Consider the following 26,656-nt stretch of genomic DNA (forward strand, 5'->3'; position numbering starts at 1 on the left):
TCAGGCTCTTGTTAGCTGGATATATTTCTCTTTTTTCTTTTTTTTTTTTTTTTTTTTTTCCTTTTTTTCTTGTTGTTGGGTGGCTTTTTTCACAGAACACTTTGCAGTAGAGGACAACGCGGTATCGCAGTCCGTGCATCCAGTGCCGGCACGGGCACCTCACCCCGGCATGCTCAGCCGGCGGCACGCTGCTCCCGTTCCCTCCTCTTGCCCGTTGGGTTTCACGGCTTTCCTTGGTTGGTTTGTTGGGTTTTTTTCTACCCTTTTTTTTTATGTTTAGATTTTTTTCTTTTTTTTCTTTTTTTTTTTTTTGGGTGTTTTTTAACATTTCTCAAGCTTTCTCCGAAGGAATGGCCACTGGCTCTCAGCTAGCAGAAGGAGACTACGGAAGAGCTCTGGGACACGTGGGATGGTTTCCTTCTCCCGCCTCGCAGCTGACTTGGTCGAGATCATTTTCCAACTCGTTTTTTTTTATTAAAAAAATAAAAAAAATGCTCCAACTATCAGTTTTACAAGGCATACAAAATCTCTAAAAGGGAAACACAAGCGCAAGGTGCTGAGGTACGAAAACCTGAGGTAGTTTTTGTGTGTGTGTGTGTGTGTGTGTGTCATGTGGGGTTGGGTGGGTTTTTCTTTTTTTTTTTTAATTTAAAAAAATTTTGCTAGTTGTTTTTCCAGCCCTGGGCTGACAACCTCTTGTAAATCTGGTTGGTTGTTTTGTTTTTTTTTTTTCCCTCCCCCCTCTCCCTCTAACATTGAGAAAAAAGGGATCTTTCCCCAACCATCCCTGCCTAAAGCGGGCAGGGCTGTGGCAGGCAGTGATGGAGAGGGGGACAGACAGACAGACAGCCGCAAAGGGGGGACAGAACGGATGCAAACCCCCGTTTTGGACTCTGTGAAGCAAAGAGGAAAGGGTGGGTGAAAGAGAGATTCCTCTTTTAGGAGACGGTATCCCTTCTGTTGGCTCATACAGGCACTGCTCTTCTCAAAGCCCTTAAGAAATTGCTTTTTAACACTTGTTTAATAGTTGGGTTTGGGGTTGGTTGTCCGTCCCCCTCTGCCCCCCCCCCCCCCCGGCAATCCTACATCTCTGCTCTACTGTGCATTAGAGAACCAATGGACTAGCTCCTTTCCTTAAAACTCTAGAAAAGCCTGCTTTTGCTAAAAACAAACATCCCCCCCTTCCCCCGAAATTTAAAAAAAAAAAATTTTTTTTTTTACAAAACTTAAAAATTGGCGTTAGTTTCGTTATCGATATATTAATTCTAAAATCGATGAGCGCCGCAGCCCCCCCCCCCCCCCATGCCGAGTGAGCTCCTCCGGCTGTGCCTGGATGAAACTGGTGGCTTTTAGGAAATTAATAATAATAATTAAAAAATATATATATATATCTCTCTCTCTCTGCCTACGTTAGTCCAACTAAAGGGATAGCGTCGGGAGGCGATGGAGTGAGGGGGAGGCTGTGGGATGGAGAGAGCCCTCCTCGTACCCCTCCGCTGCGCGTCCTCGCAGCACCCCGGCCACGCTGGGGGTGGGGGTTTTTTGGGGGGGTGGGGGGGGGGGGTGTCTTTGGTTTGCTCCCCTGACCTGCTGGGGGGGTTCCGGCGGCGGCGGCGGGGTTACATTCATCGGGCGGTGCTGGCCGGCACGGCGGGAGCCTCACTTGCTGTGCTGCGAGGCCGGGGCTCCCTGAGCGTGTTTCTGCTCCTGCTGCTTCACCTGCTGTACGATTTCCCTGATCTTGCGCTGTGCAGTCTTGGGGGGCAGCAAAAGCCAGGGGTCAGGGCAGGCACCGCAAGCAGTGGGATCCCCCCTCCCCAACAGCATCTCATCGCCCTCCAAGCTTTTAATTACAGGCCAAGCACGGGAGGAGTGACTCTGCTCCCGCACGACAGGGATTTAACTGGTGCTGCCCCCCCCCCCCCCCCCCCCCCCCCCCGCCCAGCGCTGCTCCTTGAATTTCGGGGCACCGCCATCCCGCTCCAGCAGCCAGGAGATAAGGGGGTGGTACGTGCACCCGAGGTGGGACGTGGGTGCCTGCGGGAGCTCCCCGCTGATACCAGGGAGGAGCCGGTTCACACCCTGGGTGCCACTTTACGGGGTGTCTAAGACACGTAGTTCAGTTAAATCAAGCCCCTCTCTCATGGTAGTGGTAGTACAGCTGGGGGGAGCTGCCCAGCACCCTTGGTGACCATCCAAACCGGAGCGGCAGGATGCTCAGGGGCCGCCCGCCAGCCCAGCAGCGTTCCTTGGTGGATGAAACCACGGAAAAAGCTGCGGCCAAACCTTACCTGACTGGCAAAGAAGTGCCCAATGATTTTAACAATGACCTCCTCGTTCTCGTCCGGGGTTTGGTCTCGCGGCACAATGACTTCTGCACTGGTTAAGTTTTGCAGTTCGTTCACCTGGAGCAAACGACAGAGCCCCGGGTTTTCTTGTGGAAGAGCCAAAAAAAATCCTGCTGCTGCCGTGGGTCACACCTTGTCCCATCCCGTCCTGTCCCCCCTCCCCGCCCCTTGGGATGGTCACCACCCAACGAGAGTCACCACCAGGACACGGGGCTGGGGTGAAAACGTTGCTGCAATCACTGAGCACCCAGGCTTTGGCCCCTGGACCCACCCACCCCCCCCCGGGGCAGGCAGGGGCAATGGGTGACACCCAGCTCTGCAGCCCCAGGGCAGGGGGAGCATCCCTGCACGCCCCCCCCCCCACACACCTACCGTCTTGCCACCTTTGCCTATCACACGGCCGGCGGCGAAGGAAGGCACCTTGATGTGGGCTTCAAGCTTCACTTCTTCTTTCGGGTTGAAGAAGTTTTCTTCTTTCAGCTTCCCAAATATTCGGCCCTGGGCCTGGGGAGGAGACGTAAGGGAAGTAAAACCAGCGGGCAGCGGTGCTGGTGGCACCCGCTGCGCCCTCCCTCCCCAACGGCAACGATGTGCCCGTGTCCGGCAGCATCAAACCCACGGTACCGAGCCAAGAGCTCCCCTGGCTCTCAGGGAGGCAAATCCAGGGTGGCAGCGCAGCGGTGACCAAGGGGATGCTCTCAAGTTGCCCCTTAGCACCCCCCCCCACCCCCCCCCCCGTGGCCGGCGCACCTTGAACTGAGCCTCGGGCGGCCCCGTGATGATCACCATCCGCTCGCTGGCGTCGGGGCCTTCTGCCGGGGCGATCTGCGGCGGGATGGGGGAGAAGGAGCGTGAGCGTTACCCCGCTTCGGCAAAACCTCCCCTACGCGGGACGTGTTCCCCCCCAATCCATGGGCACCCCATGTGGGGGCATCCCCTCCTACCCAAGCAGGGGTGATAACGGGGGTTTCTACTACTTTGGGGAGCAAAACTGCTCCCCGAGGGCTCCTGCTCACTGCCCTCAGCAGTAGGAAGGAGAAACCGAGGCACAAAGCCTGGGACCAGCCCGCGGCCCCCTGCTCACCTTGATGGAGGCGCCGGCAAACCGCGCCAGCTGCTTGATGTGCTGCCCCTTCTTCCCGATGATGGCCCCCACCGCCTGCATCGGGATGAACAAGTTCACGACCTCCTGCTCCGGCAGCTGCGAGGACACGGAAGAACAAGAAGGTCAGGGGACCGGCTGGACCCGGGGTGGGGTGGGGGTGGCTGCCCCCCCCCGCCAACATCCCCATGCCCGCCCTCCCGAGGTGCCCAAGTGAAGATCTCCTGGAAGAAGGTGCCGGGGTGCTTACGGGGTGTTGATGGGGGAAGGCACCGGCTGGGGGGACTCCGTACAGACCCGAGAGGTACGCCGAGGAGCTCTACGGCAGGAGAGAAAACGAGGGTCAGTCATGTCCCCCAACGTGTCACCCCCTTCCCGGCCACCCCCAGCGTGACGCTGCTGTGAACCTGGACACGGGGACAACCCCTCCGTCCCTGAACACCCCCCGCAGAGAGCACAGGTCCACCCGAGGGTGCGTCGCGGTGAGCTGCAGCCCCGATCCTGTGCCTGCAGCACGGCACAACGGGGCTGGGAGGTGGATGGGGGCTCCCAGTTACCCCCAGTCCCTCCCCGCTGCTGTTTTTCCAGCTGTGTCCTGCAGAGTCTGCAGCAGAAAACCAGCCCCTATGGCCTTTCGGAGCAGCCGCAACCCTGGAAAGGCAAAACCGTGCTGCAACACCATCGGTCCCCAGCAGAGAAGGTGGGGGTTTGGTGAGAACTGAGCAAAATGTCTGGTCTGGCTCTGATTTCCATCACCGTTTCCCTTCTCCAGTTCCAGAGGAGAAAAAGCAAAGGCTGAAGACGACATTCCCCCGAGACCCGGGCGAGGGCATGGCCGGGCTGGGGACAGGGAGAAAGCAAGGGGTGCGTGCCAGCACCCCAACTCAACCCAACCCAACTCCCCTTCAACTCTTCCATGTCTCAAATACATCAGACATTTCTCCTGGCACTGGACACAACTCTCTCCCGGTCTGGATTTGGGCAAGTGCCACCAGGTGCTGCCTGCAAACCACTGCCAGTCGGGTGGAGGAGCCGACCTCGCTCCCCGGCCCACGCTGTTCTCGCTCCAAGCCCTCTGCTTAAACTCTCCACACTGAGTTTTGCGCTCCTCCCTGCACTCAGCTCACGTTCCCTGCGTTCACCCTCTCCTTCTGGCCACGGGCCGCTCCACCTCTCCTCCACCAACACGTCCTTCTCCTGCCCAGACGGTCCTCGCGGCCAGGGAGGGCACCGCATGTCCCCAGCTCCTCCTTTTCACCATGAGGCTCCTCACCCGTCCTCCATCCTTGCCAGGTCTCTAAAGCCACTGGCGCCTGCTGAGGACATGGTCAGAAATGACCACTCCGAGATGTGAAACACAAAGTACGTGGCGGTAGGAGCTGCCACAGAGCCAAGCTGGTTTCCTATTAGGGTTTGGGGTTTTTTTTTTTTTGCCTGCTCCTTGTTTTGCTATAAAAAAAATGATGGCAGAGGCAATCGGTCCTCTCGGACTCGCCAGGGCTGCTTGAAAAAGACCATGCAAAGCTTTGGGGTGAAGAAGCCCACACCGACCACTGCCCAGCTCCTCTCCATCACGCCAACGAACGCTCAAGCAGACGTTTCCTGAAGGCTGCGCTTGCTCGGGCGGCCGATGCCAGCAGAGCATCCTCCCCTCCGCGGGCTGGCAGTGCACAGGCAGACAGACAGACGGACAGGTCCTCTCGGTGCCGGTCAGGGCCATCACACACACCACACTCATCCACCCCTCCGCACCGCCAGCCTGGCACTCACCGTTCTCCTCCGACCGCTCTGCTGCTGGTGTCGCCAGGAAAAGAAAACAGCACAAGTAAATTAACCCGTGCGCCGGTTGCCGTGCATCCAAAGCATCTCAGCAGATGTTTTTAGAGAGACTAACAGAGACAGACCACAGAGTGTGGTCATCCTAAGGGTGCTCTGCAGGTGCTAGTGGGTTGGGGATGGACCTTCTCCATCAACACTCTGGCCATGAGCACGTCTTCCCAATGCTGGACCGTCCCTGCCCGCGTGCAACCTCAGACGTTTTGAAACTGGTTCCCAGGCTTGCTTTGCCCCAGGTCTCAGCAGCCACAGAGGAAAACCCTTGCCTACGAAGTCAGGTGAAGATCAGCCCCCAGCAAGTACAGCCCTTCAGGCGCCAGGGCAGGGACCAAGGCTGATGGCGGTGGTTGCAGAGGGCATGCTGCTCGTCCCCTTCCATGCCACGCTCTGCACGCCCTGCGGTGACGCCAGTGGGTTCAGGTGGCCACCGATACCAGACCCACGGGGCACAACCGAGTCCATGCCATCAGAAGCCAGTGGTGGGTCTGGGATCACCTACATGGTTTTTCCATGCCAGCATCGGCACAGATGGCTCTCGGCCACCTTCAGAGAGCAGCACCCCTGGGACAAGGCCAGTCCTTAAGCACAGGTGAAACCGAGCTCAACACCACATGGGGATGCAGCTGATCTTCCTGGGGAGCTAAATCCAAGGAGGGACAAGCCACGTTCATTCACCATCTTCGCCACTTCGCCACTGTGATGAGCATCTTCCCCAAAGGGCCAAGAGTCGGAGCTCTTGTTCAAGGCTCCCCATGAGATGGCTCCTACAGCTATGGTGTCCACCCAAACCCAAAAGCTACAGCAGGAGAGTCTAGAGACCACTCTGCCCCCAAGAACACGTCCCCCTGCACCCCAAAACCTCTTGCACTTACTGCAAACGGGTGGTACGGGGTGGCTGCTGCAGCCCCTCGGGCCCCCGGGGTGGATGGGAGCATGGACAGCCCTGTCGAGAAGATGCCCAAAGCACTGAGGTTCAGTCCTGGGATCAGGTTGGCTTGTTGCTGGGAAAGAAAAGACACGGAGAAACATGTAAAAGGCAGAGTGGGGTTTCAGGGGTTCTCACCACCGACGTGGACATGATGGGTGAGGGCCAACCCTTGCCATAAGAGATCAACTCCCCACCCCAATTTTCTTCTGGCCACCTCAGCAGCAGCTCTGAAGCAGGGGCATCCCAGGCGGGAGGGTTGGGAGCTTACATTGACGGCCACCACGTCGTTCTCGTAGGCCTCTCGCAACTTCTTCATGATCTCCACTTCAGCATTGGAGCATGCCTCTGTGCTGCCCTTCACCGTGATGGTCCGCTCAGGGTTATAAATGGTTAAATCCTGCAAACTACCCCACAGATAAATCCTGAGACAATGTGGGACCACACACCCTCTCCCTGCCCAATGTCACCATCCACCTGGGATGAGGAACGCCCACCCGCGATGGGGAACGCCCATGGCAGGATGCAACTGCCCTGTCTTCTGGCTCCAGCACTGCCCGTACCGTGTTGGATGGAGGGGGGTGGCTTGGTGTTCAATTGGACTTACGGGGAGATGGTGATCTTCGTGCCCGTGTCCTGCTCAATCTTCTTGAGGTTGCGGCCCTCCTTGCCAATCAACCTCCCCACCAGACTGTTGTGTGCTAGGATTTTCAAGGGAATTTCTTCCGCTCTAAAATGGGTTAAAAAATAAAATCTGAAAGTCCATCTGGCCAGGAAACCAATTTCCAGCAACGAGCACTAACGATGTGGTGGGAGGGGCAGAAGAACCACGACCATTTCCCACCACTGTATCTCCTCAGCTTCCAGGAAACGGGGACTCAGGGACTTCCCAAGCCCAATGGCACATGTGTATTTCATGGGGTTTGGTTCTCCCAGTTTGCCTACGTGCTCTTTGGACCCACCTGAGCTTCTGGTTTCTACAGCACTGTCAACCACACCATGGAGAAGTTATTAAGCTGTAAGTTATTAACTGACCCATGACTCTATCCTGAAACTCTGAATGCCAACAGTTGCCTTGGGGGGTGGGGAGGCGACAGAAGATGGTTGTTTCTCCACTGATGGCTGAATTTACCTCCCCTCCATAAACCCGCCCGTTTCGCTGAGCACTTACGATTTAGTTTCATCGGCCTCCTTCTGCATGATATCAAGGATCATGCGACACGCTTCGGAGCACCCCTCTGGCGTGGCATGGATGGTGATGGGCTTTTCGGCGGCGCCAGCGTTCTCCTTCCGATGGATGTCAACCCTGCGGCGAAACAACCGGCAGAGAGGAGCCCCCTGAGATGCGTCTGGTGTCATGCAAAGGCTTTTGAGAGCTCAGGAGCTGAGCTTGGTATTCACAGAAAAGCTCATTTCAACACCTGCTCAAGCTTTGGGGTGACCCTGGGTCTCGCTGATGTACATCTATGGTCACTTGGTCTCATGCAAGCCCAGGTAGTGTTTTGCTTCGGTTGGTTTAGATCAGGTTTGAGCTACGTTCGCCTTTATGACCTGAGGTCTGCCTGGGAGCTGAGGGATGTCAATCAACATCAAACCATGCATCAAGAGAGGGCAGAACAAATCCTCAACTGGAGAAAGCCCTGAGCAACCTGGTCTATCATCTTTGACACCAGTCCCACTTGGAGCAGGAGACAAGATTAGAGGTCTCCAAAGGTCCCTTCCAACCTCAACCTCTCTCTCTGCACGACACCCGAGGCTGTCCAGCGACCAGCGGCTGCCACGACCGTTGCGTGTCCTTCGGGACAGAGAGACAACTTACCCGTAGGCAGCATTTGTCACGACACGGAGGCACGCGTCAACAACAGCGCTTGTACTCACGCCCTTCCACGGGAGACCAGAAAGCTCTCCCTTGCACACCAGCAGGGACCGTGCTCTAGCTCCTTTGGTCCTCCCCTCAGCTCATGGCGGGGAGGAGGCATGTGCCTCCAGCTCGCTCCTCACAGCTCAACCGTACCTGGCAAAGGCCCTGAGAGAGAGGGAGAGAGGAAAGCAGGGTAGGAGACTCCTGCACGTCAACCACGCGTCTTGAAGAACAGGGGTAAGCAACCTTTCCGTCTTCTCCAGGTGAGTCCATGTGCTCTTCCCACCAGAGGATGATGCTGTGCAGCCATCCTGCCATTGGCCACCACCTTGGGGTCCCTGTCACTGCTGCAGCCACGGCTGGGCTGGCCCAGATCTTCTGAGAAGGTGAGGCAGTGGCTGCTCAGCCACCCAGTGAATGCCACCAGCACTCAGCTCCAACACGTCACCCTCTGGCCATGTCTCTGTTTTCATAAGAGGTTCCCATCCTGACTGGGATCATTCACGGGTGCTGGTGTGCATGCAAGGCCAAGGGTTGGGGTGCAGAGTCCCCCCTAACCAGCACCACATTTGGATGCTGCAGGGTCACGGTGGGTTTGCAAAGGTCAACTCTTCCAGGAGCTCATGAACCAGTGCATAGAAACAAGGATGCTTTATCTACAGGTAGATGGGGAGCAGCTGGGTGAACCTTCCCTGAGATAAGGGAAGAGCCTGACCCCACCAGCCTCGAAAGGGACCCCCAGGGTGGTTTTATCTGAGCACTGAAGAGGGAATGAAGACAGAGTTTGATCCCCTTTGCAGGTTACATCTCTCCAGATCTGCTTGGGCAGGGGACCGCTCCTGCTTGGACAAAGGCACCAGCACCACCAAGCTCTCCTTGCCCTTAGGTTGTGTCTACAGCACAGAGTGACCCAGTTGCATACTGTTACTTGCGTGTGACACCCTCTAAGGTGCTCCCAGCTCTGGAGCTCCAGCAGGTTGACTTGGAGGATGTGCTCCTTCAGAGGCAGCACCCAGCAGGCACAGGGACACCCACTGCCACCCCTTCCACCAGGGAGACGGCAAACACATCACGATGTGCCACGAGAGGCGATGACAGGCCCATGCTTGACAGCGGTGCCGCAATGTCACATTGGGTTGATGCTCCCAGCTAGGGAGAACTGATGAGGAATCCATGGCTGCCCCAACAAACCCCACAGGAGTCAGGCAGCTTCTTGAACCCACAAGCAGTTGAGGCTGGTGGAGATGGGGCACGTAGCTGAGCCTTTGTACCGAAGAAGGGCCAAGAGCCACGGACGGGCTGAATGGATGTGCAAAGTGACGAGTACCTTGGACAAGCCTGGGAGAGGGACACCGGCCAGGTTTCTAGCTGACCTCCAACTCATCCCACACCTGGATGTGCAACCATCAGGTCGATTTGCAGAGAGAAGATGTGACACCAGGAAGGGGCCACTGTGTTCAGGCATGTCCCACCCCGAAGAGCTGGAGGGTGGAGGAGGGCTCTGGACTTCCCAGTACGTCCCGGTGCTGCTGCTGCACAGCTCCATTCTAATGGGAGGATGGAGAAGGGGACCTTCAACCCCCTCAGCAGCTGTCTGGGACCCTGGGGTGGTGCAGGCACGGGAGACCGGGACAAGCTGACAACAGGGGTGGTAGGACGAGGACAGGGCAGGTTTGCCCATGGTGCAGCAGGAAAAACCTCCAAGACACTTTATGGGAGGGCTGAGAATGCTTCAGAGAGCGGTGGCCATGAGGGACTGCCCTCTCAAGGTGGACGGTACAGTGTACACGCAGGGTTATCCTGGCCCTGTGGCTGCTTGGTAGCAATGGTCCTCTCCTCATCAAGTTACAAGGGCTGCAGTCATTGTGGAAGGTTGTCTGGTGGGGTCGGCTCTTGGTCTGGGCTCCTCCTCAGGCAAGGAAGAAGATGGCTCAACCTGGGGTCAGTTTTGTCCCCTGGAGCTCAGGAGCATCTCTGGGCATCACCGTGTGTGGAGATAGGGGTGAAGTCCTATGTGACCAGAGGAATCCAGGACCCAACGTTGCTCTGGGTAGGAGCAGGGGCCATGCAACAGGACGTCACCAGCTCCCTCGTCGCCAGGATCATCACATCGGTGGCTGAGGGTGGCCTGAGCAGGGACAGAGCTGCGGGCTGACACCCCAAACTGAAGGCAACAGCCTCCTGCGACTGCCCAGGCTGGGTGCATGAGGTCCCCTTTGCCCAAGGCTGGAGTGCAGGTGGTGGCCCACCACGGCACATGGCCTCCTCGGGCAGGTCAGGAGAGCTGAGGGCATGGAGCACGGCTTTCCTCCACGGCACCAGGTCTTCGGGGCAGGCATGGGGAGCCAACCCACAAAGAGAGACAGCTTGGTGACAGAAACTGCCCCAGGCAGCAGCGTTTGGCCTCGTGGTTGGGAGAAACCAGCAGCTGGTGCCTCCCACCTTGCTCACCAGGCTCAGGGCTTGCAAAGGGCAACCTTCCAGTCTTGGGTGGCAAGGACACAGCTACTCCTGCTGCTCATCACACCAGGGGACTCACCTGGAGAAGAAGGGCTTGCGGCCAACTGGGACCAGCTCATGGCTACTAGGTGGCCACGGTCTAGGGCTAGCCGGGCTCAAAGAGCTCTTCTCCCTACGTGTCTGCCCCCTTTCCGTACAAACCTCTTCTTGCAAACCCAACGCTGGGGTTTGGCTCGCTTGGCTGCAGAGCAGCGCATCTTCCTACCTCCTGCTCAAGCGGACGCACTATTACCAAATAATTTGCCTCTAAAAGCTTCTCTGAGAACTAGGACGCCCTGGAAGACGTTCTGGTACAGGAGTCCTATGTCCTGTGGGACCACCGGGTTCAGGATGATGAGCATGGGAGAAGACAGCTTTGGGTTAAACACAAACAAATCTGGGCAGGAACAAACCATGCAGGAAAACCATGCAGAAAATCAGAGGTGAAATCAATGTGAACATTGACAAGAGAAACATGGAGAACTTTGGCAAGACAGTCCCCACCCCTTTTTTTTTTTTTCTCCCTTCAAAAATAAAAATGTTAGATTGCAAAAAAAAAAAAAAAAAAAAAGGCTTCAAATAGTTACGACAAGCACATCCTTCTCAAGGCAGCGCTCCCACGGTGCCCCCTTTCCCCCTACAACAGCTCCAGCCCATACGGGGCACTGCGGAACGAGCAAATCCCGAGGGCAGAGACCGCGCGGGCACTGACCTCTGTACCTTGGATCCCCCTTCCAGCAGTTTATCCCCCAACTTGCCATTTCTCCCTAAAGCCTCGTCCCCAGCTGTCCTCACGATTAGGCTTTAGAGACCCGCTCCTGGCTTTTTGGAACGTGCATCCCCCTCTCGCCGCACCCAGACCCCCCCTGGCCAGCGCGAACGGTTTAGGACGTGGGCTCTGCTACTGTCCCCTGAAGGCTGCACCCCAAGAAAACAGCATTGGCCGGCCCCGAGTGCACGGAGGACCCATTCCGGGGACCTACAGCGCCCTACGGAAGGAAACAAAACCATTCGAGGTACTTACTTGGACTGGGTTTGCTTAGTAAGGTTCTTTATGGTCAAGCCCTCCTTTCCTATGATCGCACCAACAAACTGCGTGGGCACCAGCATCCGCAGTGGGAAATCGAGCTGTTTGGGCTGTGAGGAGCCCCCCGGGGAGGAGCCCCGCTCCCTGGAAGAGTGGCCCCCGCGGCGGGATCGCTGCGGGGGCGGAGGGGAGCTCACCTCTTCATCCGGGATGTAGGAAATCTTGAAGGAATAGTTCTCAAACTGATGGCCGCTCAGCTTCTCAATTGCTCTGCAAGGTAGGGAGAGGCGGGGGGACAGTGAGGGGCTCTCCGGGGATGGGTACACCTCCAGAACTTCACCTTGTAGACCGTGGTCCCGCCCCAACCCTGCACGTTCCTCCCTCCCCAGCCCAGAGAAGGTGGCCACGGGAAGCCAGAATGCTTTCCCCCATGCAGAGCAAGCCCCATAGCGTGGTGGGTCGATGTCCCCTCCTGTGTGGGTGATGCCCAGGGCTGGCACACGGCTTGTCCCCCCAGCAGAGGTGGGAATCCAGCCCAGGCATCTGCCAATTCGCCTGGGGAAAGTGCTGGCCAGAAGCTGTCACACAGCATGGAAATGGTCTTGTGGGCTTTTTTGGACATGGAAAAGGTGACAGAGGGGCTCCAAGCAAGAGCTCCAAGGAGAAGGACATGGCACATGGTGCCCCTCTACTGGGAACCCCAAGTTTCCTTCCAGCTCGGTGAGGCTGGGGGTGCAGCACCTGGACTCTTCATCCCCCCAAGCCCCTCCTCAGCGGTATGATGCTGCATTGGGTTTGCGTGGCAGGGTTTTGGTAGCGGGGGTGGCTACAGTGGTGGCTTCTGTGAGAAGCTGCCAGAAGCTCCCCCTGTGTCTGATAGAGCCAATGCCAGCCGGCTCCAAGATGGACCCGCTGCTGGCCAAGGCCAAGCCAATCAGCGCCTCTGTGAGAACATATTTAAGAAGAAGAAAACCAGTTAGAGAGAGCTTTTTGCAGCCGGAGAGAGGAGTGAGATGTAAGAAACTCTGCAGACACCAAGGTCAGTGCAGATGGAGGGGCAGGAGGAGCTCCAGGCGCCGGAGCAGAGATCCCCCTGCAGCCCGTGGTGAAGACCATGGTGAAGCAGGCTGTCCCCCTGCAGCCCATGGAGGAAGGATGAGGGGGTGTAGAGATTCCACCTGCAGCCCGTGGAGGAAGGATGAGGGGGTGTAGAGATTCCACCTGCAGCCCATGGAGGACCCCACACCGGAGCAGGTGGAGGCACCTGAAGGAGGCTGTGGCCCGTGGGAAGCCCACGTTGGAGTAAGTTCCTGGCCGGACCGGTGGCCCCGTGGAGAGAGGAGCCCACGCCAGGGCAGGTTTGCTGGCAGGACTTGTGACCTCGTGGGGGACCCACGCTGGAGCAGTTTGCTCCTGAAGGTCTGCACCCCGTGAGAGGGACCCACGCTGGAGAAGTTTGTGAGCCCATGGGAAGGACTCATGATGGAGAAGTTGGTGGAGGACTGTCTCCTGTGGGAGGGACCCCAGGCTGGAGCAGGGGAGGAGTGTGAGGAGTCCTCCCCTGAGGAGGAAGGAGCGGCAGAGACACCGTGTGCTGAACTGACCACAACCCCACTGCCCGTCCCCCTGTGCCGCTGGGGGAGGGGGGAGAGAAATGGGGGGTGAAGTTGGGCCCGGGAAGGAGGGACCTGGGGGGACGGGGACACGGGGTTTAAGGTTTGGGTTTATTTCTCATCGCTCTGCTCTGACTTGCTTGGTAATAAATTAGATAATTTTTTTTCTAAGTTGAGTCTGTTTTGCCCGTGACGGTAACTGGTGAGTGACTCTCACTGTCCTCATCTCGTTCTATTTCCTCTCCCCTGCCCAGCTGAGGAGGGGGTGATAGAGCGGCTTTGGGGGGCTCCTGGTGTCCAGCCCGGGTCAACCCACCGCAGACACTCAGCCATGCCAGAGTCTGCGATGACTTCTACGAGCGGTGACGGCTTCAGCCTTGCTTCTTCCCTCTTCCAACCGCATCTCGCTTTGCCTACTTATAGGCAGGCACACAAACGCACCACTGCAAGCAGCTCCTTGCCAGGCCTGGACTCCACAGCTCCTTTGTTGACACATCCCAAGACGCAGCTGTGTTTATATGTGGTCCACAGCACCTTCCTCTGGCCAGCCAAGGCTGGAGCACACCCAAGGAGCAAGGAGGACTTTCCTCTGGCCTCCGGGACCAGCAGATCATTCTCCCCATCTCTGTCCTCACAAGTCCAACCTCATGATGGGTCAACTCAGATCTTTACGTACGTCTTCACACAGCGCTACTGCACTGATGCACAGCCTCAACGGGTTCTTCCATCCTTTTATTTTTGCTTGCTGGGTGGCATTTCTCTCTGACTCCTCTGCACAACATGCAGGTGATTTACCTTCTGCTGGTCTCCCTCCCCTGCAGAAACCAGCCATGGACCCCTTGGCTCTGTCTAACCTCCTCTAACCAGTTATTCATCCACCCAAAGGCCCTCTCTTGTCCACGGCAGAAGAACTTTTCGACCTGCCAGTTTCTCTTGACTCCAGGAAGCAGGAGGTGACAGTCTCTGCATATTTTGGTCTCCAACTTGATTTTTCCCCAAATGGTGGAGGGTACTTACATCTCCCATCATCTCAGCATTTCTTCACCATCTCTCCCACCTCCTTCACCATATTCCACCGCTTCAGCAGCTCAGGCTGGGTGATCAGACTGGTGATTAATCCAGTGCATTCCCAGTTTAGGTCTGGACTTCCAACCTGGGAAGACGACTCCTTGACGAACTGCTTATCTGACCTGACCCTCAGCTTTCTAGAGCGCTTTGCTCCCTGAAGACAAGGCCGCTGCAACCCCACAGAGGACCTTGTAGGAAGGACAGTGTCCAAAGGGAACTGCAAGATGGTACCTCTGGGAGCCATCTGGGGACAAAAGGAGAAGGCACAGAGAAAGAGGGGACAACCACCGGGCCAATGGCCCCAAGTTGGTCCAGCCTGTGCTTGTATGATGAGGCACCATGAGAAACCCCATCTCCCATGCAAGGGGAGAAGGCAGGAGATCACCCAGCAGTGGGACACAGAGAAGACCGCTGGCAGAAGACACGTGAGATGACAAAGCTGAAGATAAACCCAACGTCTGCCTGCTGTATCTTGAGAAGATACCCAGACAGCCCTTAAGGCACTTGAAGCTTACACTGTAAGAGCTTAGGAACAACCCAAGGAGACAAGAAGAAGTCTGGAAGAAGCCTGCAATTCCTTGGGAAAAGTTCAGGTGGTGTGAAAATATGGACAAAATGGGAAAAAAAATCCCAACACTTACACTTTTGCTTCTTCTTTAGTTGCATACGTTACGTTGACAACGGCTGTTTCTGTGTCTGTGTTGACTGGGGGGAAAGCAAGAGAAGGAGCGTTAGAGAGGGGAGGAGAGAGACGTCGCCACCGGTACGCGCCGGGGCAGGGATGGAGATGGGGAGGGTGGGAGGGAAATGCCTGTCCCGCTCGTGCAAGGCTGTATTCCCCCAGCACAAGGATGGGTCTGGGCTGGTGAAGGACCAGAAGGTGCCAAGGCCGGATCCTGCCACCCCGGCCAAGGAGGGTGCACAGCCTGGACATCACCGATCCGCCAGCAGACCCCAAACAACACTCGGCTCGTTTTTGCTTGCAGGGACAATTGGTTTTTTAATTTGCCAGCGACCAGGAGAAGCCCTGGGGATGAAGGACTGATGGCCTGTGCCATCCCACCACCGGATGGGTGGCCAGCAGAGCCTGTGTCCGCAGGGAAAACCATTTTAGCCCAGTACCAACGACTGGGAAAACTGGATTTCACCCCACTGGGTTTCCTCCAGCGTGGGCAGAACTGGGGAGCAGCACTGGGACTTTTGCACAGATGAGGACCATGCTGGACCATCTTACCTTGCTCTACGTTCTCCACCGTCCCATACTGAGCTAACAGGCCATCCAGAACCTGGGGGGAGAGAGCAGCAAACGGGGCAGGTGAGGCGGGCAGGAGAGGCTGCTGGACAGGCAGGGAGCAGGCAGGGAGCAGGCAGGGGAAGAGTCTGCTTCACCCGCAGACCCCCCCTCCAAAGAGCCAGCATCACCCAACTGCTTAAACGCCTTCACCCACCCACACCTCATTATCCCAACGATGCCCCACGGCTCCGGGACCCACAAGCAGGCAGGAGATGGAGCCCAGTTCATGCTCCACCTCCCTCCTGGGGTTACTGGGCAGGTAAAGGGTGGCCCACGTGCAGACCACAAGCTCTGGCAGCACAGCCAGATGTTTTTAGGATTGGCTGCTTCTTACCTCCCACTGCAGGTGGGGGGGGATGTTTCGGATCTGGATCTTCCTGCTCCTGCAAAGACAAAGCCCTGGGTTAGGGTCTGCAGGCACGCCACAGCACGGGGGAAAAGGCTTTCTGGGAAGCGGACGGCAGCTGGTGAGAGCTTGCTGAAGCATCCTGCTTCCCTGCGCCCAGCTGGAGCAGCTCAGCCCTGGAGAAAGCCGTTCCTCCCAGCCTTGCCTTGGTCACCTCCTGCTAGGGCTGAAGCTGTCTTGGGAATGCTCCCTCCTCATGCTGGCTGCTGGTTTTCCAAAGAAAGCTCCTGAAATGAGCCTCTGCAGAGTCACGGCCACACAGGCACGGGCAGGATGCACGCACACACGCACACCCCCCCGATCGCACTGCAGGGGGACAGGACCCCGAGACCCACCACAGCCAGCCCTGCTATCCCTTGAGGGGGCTCTCCAAAGGTGCATCCTACTGATGTCCGCCACTTCTCAGCAATGTAGGGCTGGCTTCCGTGGGGAAACCTAAATACAGATCCTCAGAGGCCTGCCCTTGGAGATGGCCAACACACCTAACCTCAGGTGGTTGCACTCCCAACCTCGCTGTGGTGCAGCATTGGGGCATGGATGCACAGGAAGCATTGCAAAGACTTCCCAAGAGGTAATGGCCACCAAACACCTCCCCAACCTGGCTGCAAGACGACGTGCTTGGGCAGTGGGGAGTTTTGAGACACCCAAGTCAATGGAGGACTCAGCCAAGCCATGAACTCATCCACTGTCCACCCAGATCAGCATTCATAATCCTGCTTGTAGTCAATCAGCTCTGACCAAAGCAGTGTCCTGTGTTCTCGCCTCGTCCAGCTCTAATGCTCTGATCAGAGCAGAGACAGACCACCACTCCCAACATCAGGGATGAGTTTTCTGACCGAGTCACCCCATGTGCACACACACGGCTGGCTTTCGGGAGCCGATCGGCAGCTAGAAGCTGGTTTTACGAAGCTTTGCCCTTCCTTGGGATGAGCCCAAGGAGGATGCTTGGAAGGACTGGTACCACCAGCCTGAACACTATCTGGGGATGTGCAAGCAGCCACCAGCAGCTGGACAGCAACACTCGGGGGCTTTGGGCCAAATCCTGCAGCATGAGCCCCGCCGGAGGAGGCAGGAGGAGCTCTGCTCACCTGCAAACCTTCAGCACCCAACACCCTGATTCCACCAGCGGTCTTCAGCTGGAAAACGAGACCTTCAAACTTTGGCCCAAGCAGTGAGGTTGGTCCCTGCACTCGCTGCTTGTTGCATCTGTGCACCCTGAACCTCTGCACCCTACAATTCTGGCAGATAAAGAGTTTCTACGGTAGTTTGGGGCCAGACACCGGGGACAGGGAGGAAATGCGGAGCACAGGGAGAACTGGAGGAAAGGCTGGCCTATGCAGACCCAATGCAGCCAGGGAGAGCCGTGCACCGCAGCACTGGAGGTTGGCATGCTCCAGACACGATCCTTCTGCCTCTACAGCAGCAGCACTAATAGCACAGGACAACCAGAACCTCGTGATGGACAACCGTCTGCCTTGTGAAGCAGCTGAAACCACCAAGGAACCTCACATCTCATGTGCTGCTCATACAGGCGTGGTCAGAGGTGCGATCAGCAATGGACAACGAACCCTACACTCAGCTCCAACCCCATCCTGTCCTACCCCATCCCATCCATCCCCATCCTACACTATCCCATCCTCCAGCCATTCCCACCCCATGCCAGGAAGGAGGCAGTGAGGACGACCTGGCCCAAGGGGAACCACAGCAACGACAGTCCTGCGCTACTCACCAACAGCCTAAACCCTTCTCCTGCCTGTCCTTGTCACCCGCCCATGACTGACCCCACACCTCCACCCCCGGTACAAACACTCTGCAGGGCCCACTCCAGAAAACAGGACACGTTTCATTTGTAAAGCTCATGAACATCTCCCAGAGGGACTATTTCACGGCATCCAGGTCCAGCCCCGGGAGGTGACACGTGCCCAGCTCCGAGCGACGCATCCTGCTCCCGAGCCCAGCGGTGGCACACAGCGAGGCCAGTTTGCCCAAGCAAATCCCAGCCCAAGTGCCAGCGAGTCTCAAACCGCCGGCACCAGAAAGCTTTCCAGGGAAAAGCCCTTCTCAGCTCCAAAAGCCCAAGTGAAGCTCAGGACTGGCCTCTCCCCACCGACAAAGAGCCGGACGTGCTGCCCAGTGACTTCTACAACCTTCCAGCCCCAAAACAGACCCGGCGGCACCTTCACCTGCCTTCTCCCAAGATGCCACCGCTCAGCTGCAAGCCAACCCATCGCTACGGCCGTCCTCCCCCAGCCTGGGAAGCGTCTGTGCCCATGGATGTTACCGGCTGGACCACAGAGAAGCCACCTTCCTTTTGGGGTTCATCTGGCTCAGCTCGCCCCGTCACTGAAGCCCAGGAGCCCGGGACACGCGGGGCATTTTGAAGCAGGTCATGCCAAGTGGAATCAGCACGCTGGACGTGGTCCCCTCGCCGCGGTGTCGAAAAGCCTCTCCCTTGAACTGAATCGCACCGGGGCGTCATCTCCCTGCACCTCTGCCAAGGGAGATGCCAGGGCAGCCCCGGTCCCCCGAGGTGCTGCCTCACCGCTCCGTGCCGCTACCCGCCTCCCGAAACACCCAAAGAGAAGGACCACAGCAAGGTGCTGCGTAACCCCACTTCTCAACGGGACGCTACAGGGTAGTCCCTCTTCCAACGTCCCTCTGAGTTAACGTGGAGCATCTAAAGATACCCAAATGATGCTCAAGGCTTCACCCCCGCCACCCAGCAGGGTCTCCCAGCAGCTCATTATCACCGCTCAGCATTTAAAATAAGATTATTACTCCTACCAGGTGTATTTTTGATAGCTCTCGTAATTCCCCACCTGGTTGAAGCGGCGCTGGACCACGCGTGGTCATCACTGATGGCGTGATGGATGTATTACCCGGGGCCACAACGGATGGATGCGTCATTCCCGGGGCTGGGGCACGGACCACGCGCGGTCCTCGTGGGACAGGGCAGCAGAGTTCAAGGCCACCCTCCTCCAACACTACTCTTAGGAGGACTTTGGGGCAGAATACCCCTTTATATACATTTTCCTCCTTCCTCCCAAAACCTGGGAGACACGGGAGCGATTTTGGCGTGCATGCGCAACCCCCGGCGCGCCCAACCTGTTTTGCAGCAGGTTGGTAGGAATTAAAAAGAAAAAAAAAATAATAAATCATAATAACCAGTAAATATGGGCACGGAGTTTGTGGAAAAACACTTAATTATGTGTCGTGCCACTAGCCCTGCTGCAGCGAACTGCCCTCAGATAACCACGAGAGCTGTTTTTCTGCATCACCCTCTTGCTCTTCCCTACCTGCACGCGCCCACCAGCCATCTCTGTGGCAACCAAGCATCAGCCTCAAGCGCTGAAGAAACTGGGTTCGTATGGGCTCACCTGCTTTTTTGACCTGCTAAATTCAAACAAAAATGGTTCTGAGTGCTGGCAGCTACTCTGGCTCGAGGAGGAAACGTCTCCTGCATCCCAGAGCTGGGTTTTGGGTACCGCGTGCCGGCCGGCATCACACGCAGGACGAAGGGGCCGGCTCGCTAATCAAGCGAGGCTGCAAATTGGGTTCATGAAATAATGCACGACAGGGCTGTGCCGTATTTCACGCATTGGTTAGACCGAAATTGCGAGGTCGGTATCGTGACCGTGCAGGGCGAGCGGATGGAAAACCCGCGGGCCACCCGCGCCCCGCCAGCATCACCGGCTGACGGCCACAAACGAGAGCCGTGTGCCGGAGAGCCGTACGTGCTGAAATCAAGCAGTAACACAGAAGATGCCTTAAAACTTGTGGTTTATTCCCCAGAATTGGGTGGATTGTTTGGGGTTTTTTTGGCACATCTTTCCCCTTTCCAGCAGGCCGGGTAAGCAGCAGCACTCGCGCGGCGGCGTGGCTACCCCTCCCAGAGCTCCCAGGGCAATAACAGCTAACGGCCGCCCCCAAAATCCAGGGACACAGAGGAAGAAGAATAAAAAATGAGGAGAAGCTGTGAAATAAAACCACGCCACCAGACCCCCTGCCCAACCTCCATGAGCCCTCCCGGTGCCTGCCCATCCTTCCCCTGCCCACCGCGCTGCACCTCCACGGACCGCTCGCCGTCCCCTGGTCACCTGCTCCAGGGGGGCTTCACCTCCACCTCCCCTCCTTCCCGCGAGCATTTGGGAACCAGAAACCCCATTTCACTCAGCTGACTTAAATATAAACCTCACAACGGGTTGTAAGGGATGACTTTGCTGCTCTTTGCCCTAAAAAAACCCCGAAGATTATTTTCTCTCCAAGCTTTGTATTATCTTACTGTCATAATGCCATAAAGGGATTTGATCACCTTCCACCTCAGATCGGTGCTGGGGGCAGAGAAAAGACATTCTCTGGCAGCTCCTGCTTTCAATAAAAATCAGTTTTCAAGAGAACTGGGGAAAAATAGAGGGGGAAACATGCTGGAAACCTACTGCCTCCTCATCAGCCCTGCCTGATTTATGAAATATTTGTCCCAGGCAAGAAAACATCTACCAAAACCGATGCTCATCAGCAGGTGGGGTCCAAACTCAGTCCCACCTGAATTTTTCAGACCCAGCAGCTGGGAGCCGGAGCCGGGCACGCTCCCCTAACCAGGCAGGGAAGTAAAAAAAAAAACAGTTGGCTTTGCCTCTCTTGATTATCATATATAATTTTGTTGGTCTATCGGGGTCATCCTCAACAAGTTTTGCTCTCGCCCAACCCAATCTGGCGGCGGATCTTAACGAGCAACGGCTCCATCAGCACCGGGCTGGATAAGCATTAAGGAGCTGCCCCAGTTTCAACCAGTTGCCAAGAGCATCGCGGCTGGGTCTGCTCCAGTTCCCCTCCCAGCCCGGGGGCTTTGCCTTGACGCTCTTAAGGAATTAAAATCCGTTCAGGTTAAAGCCCTGTGGGAAATAGAGTCCCATCTGGTACAGCTCTTGGGGGGGGGAAAGGGGGAGGAGGGGGGAAATGGGGGGGAAGGGGGGGGGGGAAGGAGGAGGAGGGGAGGGAGAGGGGAAAAAAAAAAAAAAAAAAAAAGCCCTGCCCCGTACCCCCTCAGCATGGGGGTGCAGGGAAGACCAAGCCGGTGCAGGGGCAGGGCTGCCAGCCCGGGGGACAGGGGGGCGCAGGGGGACGCACCCGAGCTGGCTCCCATCCTCTGCCACCCAAAGCCACCCGCCCCGCCGTCCCCCCCCAGCGCCAGCACCCACCTCTCCCCAGGGAGGGCGGACGGATGGCGGGCGCAGAATGGCAAGTTTAAAGCGCCGGAGAAAGTATAAAACGACAAAGGTGACAGGGAGTTATCGATAGCACTCGGGTGTTATTTTCCTTCTGCCTTTGCTCTCTCCCCACTGCCTTCAAACCCAGGTAGGCTGCGTGGTGGTACCAAGAACAGCACGGACGGTGTGGCCAAGGTCACCCACCGGCGTCCTCCGCGCCCCATCCTGCATCCCTGACATCGCCCCGCTCCCGTCCCTGACATCACCCCGCTCCCATCCCCGCATCCCAGCGAGCGGCAAAGAACCGGCAAACAAACCAACCCCGACACCACCAGCTCCCAGTTTATCCGCACCTGAACGCGGAGCGCGCAAAAGGAGCGATGACGTCGCACCCCGCTCTAACGAGCGCCGGAGTCCATCCAGGGAAGGATCAGCTCCGGGGGTTCCTCCTGGCCAGCTCCATAGGGAAACGCATCCGAGACCTATGGGAAACCCGGTGGCGGGAGGGGATTCCCCGTGTCCTCATCTATACGCGTGAGTGTGTCTATGCACGGATACGTGCGCGTGTGTATATATATATATATATATAAAAAAAAGACATTGCAACCCGAGCTAGGCGAAGATGTCCCTGCTCATTGGGGGGGATGTTGGGTTAAATAACCTTTAAAGGTCTTTTCCAACACAAACCATTCCATGAGGCTATAAATATAGCAAAAAGTATATTTTGATATATAAACATATATTTAGAATATAATTATGCATTTAAAAGTATAGATAAAAAGTACCTTTTCTATATATATATATAAATAAAAGATACTATATAGAGAGATACTAAATACTCCAAATACTAAACGATCCATTATTAATTTATATAAATACAAAAGATACTAAAAGGTATGAAATATATATATATATAAAAAAACCTCAGGCTAGGACTGAGAGCAGCCCCACTTCTAACACTCTAAATTCAATTTACAATCTGGCGTAACCCAACGTATACCATTCACAAGAAAATCGCCAGCAAGTTTTAATTCTCTTGGCGAAGCGACGCAAACCCTCCCCACGCTGCGGCCGGAGAAAAATCTCTTCTTGCTCTTTAGGTTTCCCTAAATATTATTATATTTATTTATTTATTTATTTATTTAAATTAGAGATATTTTTTAAACGAGAGAGAGATTAGACCTGGAACGCCACGGGAGTATTTTTTTTTTTTTTCCGCTCCCCGCGTGTATTTATAGACGCGCGCGCGCAAATAGGTGCCGGTGGCTTTTCCTGCCAAAGCAACTGGTTTGCACGAGGATTTCCTCTCCCCTAATTAAGCATCTCATCGACGGTAAGCAATTAATAGTAAGGAAAGAAAAGCCGGGCTGCCTATGGGGAGATAAAAGGGTTTGTACATTTATTCCCAGCCTTACCGTCACCGGCGTTTTGGGTTCAAAAACAAGGGGGTGGGGAAAACTAACTAACTAACTAACTACAGCCAAAGTACGTGGAAACCAGAATTGAACTGATGCTCAGGAGAGGAACCTTATTGAAGGGTAATTCCTTTTGAAATAGGAGAAAAATCTCGCAGATCCCACAAAATCACCCCGGTAAAGCTGCTCGGGCAGGTATTTTCATCGCTACCCCTCCCGCGGTAAAAACACCCAAGTTTTGCCATTTACTACAAGAGCAAAAATTGTTATTTTTAATATTGGAGAGATTTCCAGCCCGAGCTCCCTCCGCCAGCCTCCCCCTCCGCGCTCTTCAGATGCTCCTCGTGCTTTTTATTTCTCATTGCTGAAAATTACGGCAGAAGCAGAAATTAAACGGCACCTTCGCAACCAGGAACCCGAAAATTTCACTGAGTTGGGGACGTTAAACAGGGCTTCGCTACATCCCCGCTACTTATTGAACTCATCATTTTTATCCAATCCCTGTATAAAAATCAGCATGGGGGGGGGGGGGGCTGTGTTTTACCTTCCATATTTCACAAGCAATCCTAATTATTTTTTTTTTTAATGCCTTTCTTTCCCATTACCAGGATTTTCAAAGATTTCAGAGACGTACAACCTATCTTTAAAGGGAAAGACGCTGATGCTTCCCTCACCGCAACGCCCCGGCTACAAAATACTCTTGAAGAGGGATGGCATCGCCCCGCTTGAAGTGAATAAAAGCATTCTCTGCTCCCGCTGAATTTAAAAATCAATTCAAATTTTTTAAATGTCTACTTAAAAAAAAAAAAAAAAAAGAGGGGGATTTTTTTTCCTTTAATTCTCCGAGGCACAATACAGCATATACAAATGGGGGAAAAAAAAAAAAAAAACAAAAAACAATTGAGATACTGTTGGATCCTTCCTATAGGAGCCCAAACCATCCGCATGGCAGCAGAACTGCTGATTTTTAACTCGTGCGAGGCAGATCAGGCGGGATTCACGCTCCTTCCCGCTGCCGTCACGTTTCATTCTTGCCTTCACGGGAAGAGAAACAACCCCCTGCCAGTAACTCCCGACGGCACCTCGAGGAAATCCCTTCCCTACCTACAGACGTCGGAGGGTCTTTTCCAGCCCGTCTCTTATTAAATTGTATTTATACGCGTAGAAATACGTCGGTTAAAAATCTATCTGCGTTCGGTTATAAAAATAAAGCGCTCCAGGTGAACGCAGAGAGGAAGCGCCGGGCATCGGCACCTCCTGGTTCCCATCCCCGTGACGCAGAAACGTCGGGGGACGAGAGCCAAGAGTGGCTCAGGTTCCCCAAACCCAATTAAAGCACAACCTCATTTAAATAACCGGGAGGATTTTACACGATCGAGCCCCCCCGCCCCCCCCGAAATCCCAGCGCCTCTCTGCGACTCGACTATAACTACCAAAAAATTGGATTTTCTACAAATTTAAAGGGGGGGGAGACTAAAACATGACCACGTGAGGCTCAGTTCCATGCCAAAAATCACGTTATAAAAATAAAATCTATCGTCTACTGAAGCGAAGGCACGGCCCCCCCTAACTGGATATATTAATATAAAGCAGAATATATTTTTTTAGCTGTTAAAAAAAAAAGAAAAAAAAAAGAAGATATCAGCTTAAATTAGATCTCAATAATCTGAAGGAACTTGGGAGCCGAGCTGGAATAGAACACTTGGAGCCAGCTGATGCAAAATAAATCAGCATTTATTTCTGGGCTGTTTAAATGTCTTTTTTTTTTTTTCTTTTAAAATTCAGAAGAAAAACTAGCAGCACCCCAGCCCAATGGAGACCTTAGGTAAAGATGAATTCCTTGTTTACATCCCCTTCGTACGCAGTAAAGGTCAAGTCCCGGGTCCGTACTATCTTCCCAAACTCCCAATTTCTGGCTCCATCACTCTTAAAAAGTCATCGGCGGACCAGCCGAAGGCTGCTGCAGAGATTTAGCTTCAAAATATTCCAGCTAGGATCTTATTTATTTTATTTTTTTTTTAAAAACTTGATTTTTTTAAAGACTTTTTTTTTTTTTTTTTTTTTAATAAGGTAAGAGAGCGTGTGATCCCTGACGAAGAAGAAATCCTGCTCCGGCACACGTGATGCCGGGCACGAGCCGTTCCCCCACCGAGCCTCAATTACACAACAGCATTTCCCCCCCCCACGGCCCTCCCCGTAATTTCAAAATTTAATACTCAGAGCGTCAATCACGGCCCAAACCTCCACGCCAAGCAGCAGCAAATTATCCAGCAAGACCATCCGACAGGTTTTTTATTCCGGTGCGCGGACCTTTTATCCCGACACACGGTTGGAAGCAAGGGGGGGGGGGACCAAAAAATAATCATCGCAGCTACGCAACGCGCTCGGGGGGGTTATTTTCTCTATTAAAAGGGCACGTTCCCATCCGTCCGGCCTCGGCGCTCCCCTACACCTGACTAAAATCAGAGGGCGCGCTTCGACGCAATATCTAAATGGGTTTGAGTTTTTGGGTCCTCTGGCCGCGTAAAGGGGGAAAGACGCGTTCGGAAGGAGCGAGGAGCTGAATTACTTCTTAAAAACCAGATTATTTGACAGCGCTGGCAGCCCCGCTGCTGGGCACGACCTCCCTCCGTGTAAATCCCAGCCCCTCTAGGAGAAAGTGGGGGGGAAAAGGGGTTTTTTTGGTTCGGTTCGGTGTCCCCGTCCCCCCCCAAAAAGCAGCTGTTTTCCACTCGCACCGGCGGGGAGCGCCCGCCCGCCCCAGCGCCGCCCCGCACCGGGGGGGGGGGGGACACGGACACGGACACGGACACACGCACGGCCGGGACCCGCTGCCACCCCCCCCGGCCCCACAGCCGGGACCCCCGTGGGAACCGGTACCGGCCCGTGGGAGCGCTGCCGTGGGCCGGGATCTCCCTTCCCCCGCCTCCGCTTTCCGGAGCGAAAGTAAAACCCGGCGGGGTTCCCGCCTCCCTCCCCGGGCCCGGAGCTTCCCCCCCCCCCGCGGTGAGGATGACGGGGGGTGGGGGGTGATGGTGAGGGGTTACCTGAGCTTTTTGGGCACGGAATAATCCACCTCCATCACTTTGCCGTGCAGCTCCACTTTCCCTGCGGAGACAGCGGGGCGTTCAGCATCACCCCGGGGCAGCCCAACCCCGTATCCCCCCCCCCTCCCTCCCCCCCCCAACCCTTTTTTCCAGCCCACCGCCCCCCGCCTCACCCCGGCCTTCCCCCCCCCGCCCCGGCCTGCCTGTACCCGCCCTGCCGGTGCTCTGCCTGCGCCTCCCCGGCCGCCGCCGCCGCCGGCCCCCAGCCGCCCCTTCGGCCGCCCTTTGCTCCGCGCCCCCGGTGAGTTGGGGCAGGGCACCTCGTAAAATGGTCCCCGAGGGGGAGCGGGTGCCGGGGGGGTGGTGGGTCGGGGGGCTCCGTGCTCGGTCGCTTCTTAATAAAATCGAAGAAAAAAATCAGTGAAAAATACCCGAGGTTGGAAAGAGCCGGAGCGGCCGCGGGAAGGAGCGGGGGACACACACACACAAGGGGAGCGGGGGGGGGGGATGCCCGGAGGGGGGGGGGCAGCGGGATGGGGGAGCCCCGATGGAGGTAGGGGGGAGCCCCGGGAGTGGGGGGGGCGGGGAGCTGGGGGGGATGCCGGAGGGCGGGGGGGGGGGGGGAAGCTGCGGCGCCGGGCTCACCGGAGAGGGTCTCGATAGCTCGGATGGCCCAGTTTTGGTCCGGGTAATCCACAAAGGCGTAGCCCGACTTGAGCAGGACCTGGCCGGCCAGGGGCAGCTTCCTCTCCCCGAAAAGCTGCTTGAGGTCGTCGGCGGTGGCGGCGGGGCTGAGGTTCCCGATGTACAGCTTGTTCATCCTCCGTCGCTTCATGGGGGAGCCCCCCCCCCCCGGCTCTTCCCCGCCCTCGGCGGTCGGTAGAGACGCGGGGACGGGAGGGTACGGCTCTGCGCCACCCGTCCTGCCCCAGCCCCAGCCCCGCAGGAGCCTGCAACAAGCGGCGGGCAGCGGGCGGAGCCGAGCCGAGCTGAGCCCAGCCCGCCGCC

The 26,656-nt window shown here is 56.0% G+C and overlaps 1 protein-coding gene across 4 annotated transcripts; it reads right to left on the reverse strand.

The window, feature by feature from the left end:
- IGF2BP2 (insulin like growth factor 2 mRNA binding protein 2) lies at nt 1–26,642 on the reverse strand. Of its 4 annotated transcripts, none has more exons than XR_008578256.1 (18): nt 26,294–26,641; nt 25,649–25,709; nt 15,908–15,956; nt 15,514–15,565; nt 14,921–14,984; nt 11,596–11,868; nt 7,383–7,517; nt 6,819–6,941; nt 6,483–6,618; nt 6,159–6,287; nt 5,221–5,244; nt 3,701–3,769; nt 3,433–3,549; nt 3,099–3,173; nt 2,721–2,852; nt 2,292–2,405; nt 1,588–1,755; nt 1–529 (listed from the first exon to the last, which is right to left on the reverse strand). XR_008578256.1 is itself a non-coding variant. In XM_054835105.1 (18 exons), the coding sequence occupies exons 1-18, from the start codon at nt 26,481–26,483 to the stop codon at nt 1,660–1,662; spliced, it is 1,707 nt and encodes a 568-aa protein (XP_054691080.1). In that variant the 5' UTR covers nt 26,484–26,642; the 3' UTR covers nt 593–1,659. The 4 variants fall into 4 exon arrangements, 3 of the variants coding, with proteins under 3 accessions (XP_054691080.1, XP_054691078.1, XP_054691079.1); XM_054835105.1 differs by lacking the exon at nt 1–529 and having other exon boundaries at nt 593–1,755; nt 11,596–11,663; nt 11,796–11,868; nt 26,294–26,642; XM_054835103.1 differs by lacking the exon at nt 1–529 and having other exon boundaries at nt 593–1,755; nt 26,294–26,640.
- Nucleotides 26,643–26,656: the final 14 nt, after the last annotated feature.

The sequence above is a fragment of the Grus americana genome, chromosome 9, assembly GCF_028858705.1.
Source record: "Grus americana isolate bGruAme1 chromosome 9, bGruAme1.mat, whole genome shotgun sequence".
NCBI classification, from domain to species: Eukaryota; Metazoa; Chordata; class Aves; order Gruiformes; family Gruidae; genus Grus; species Grus americana.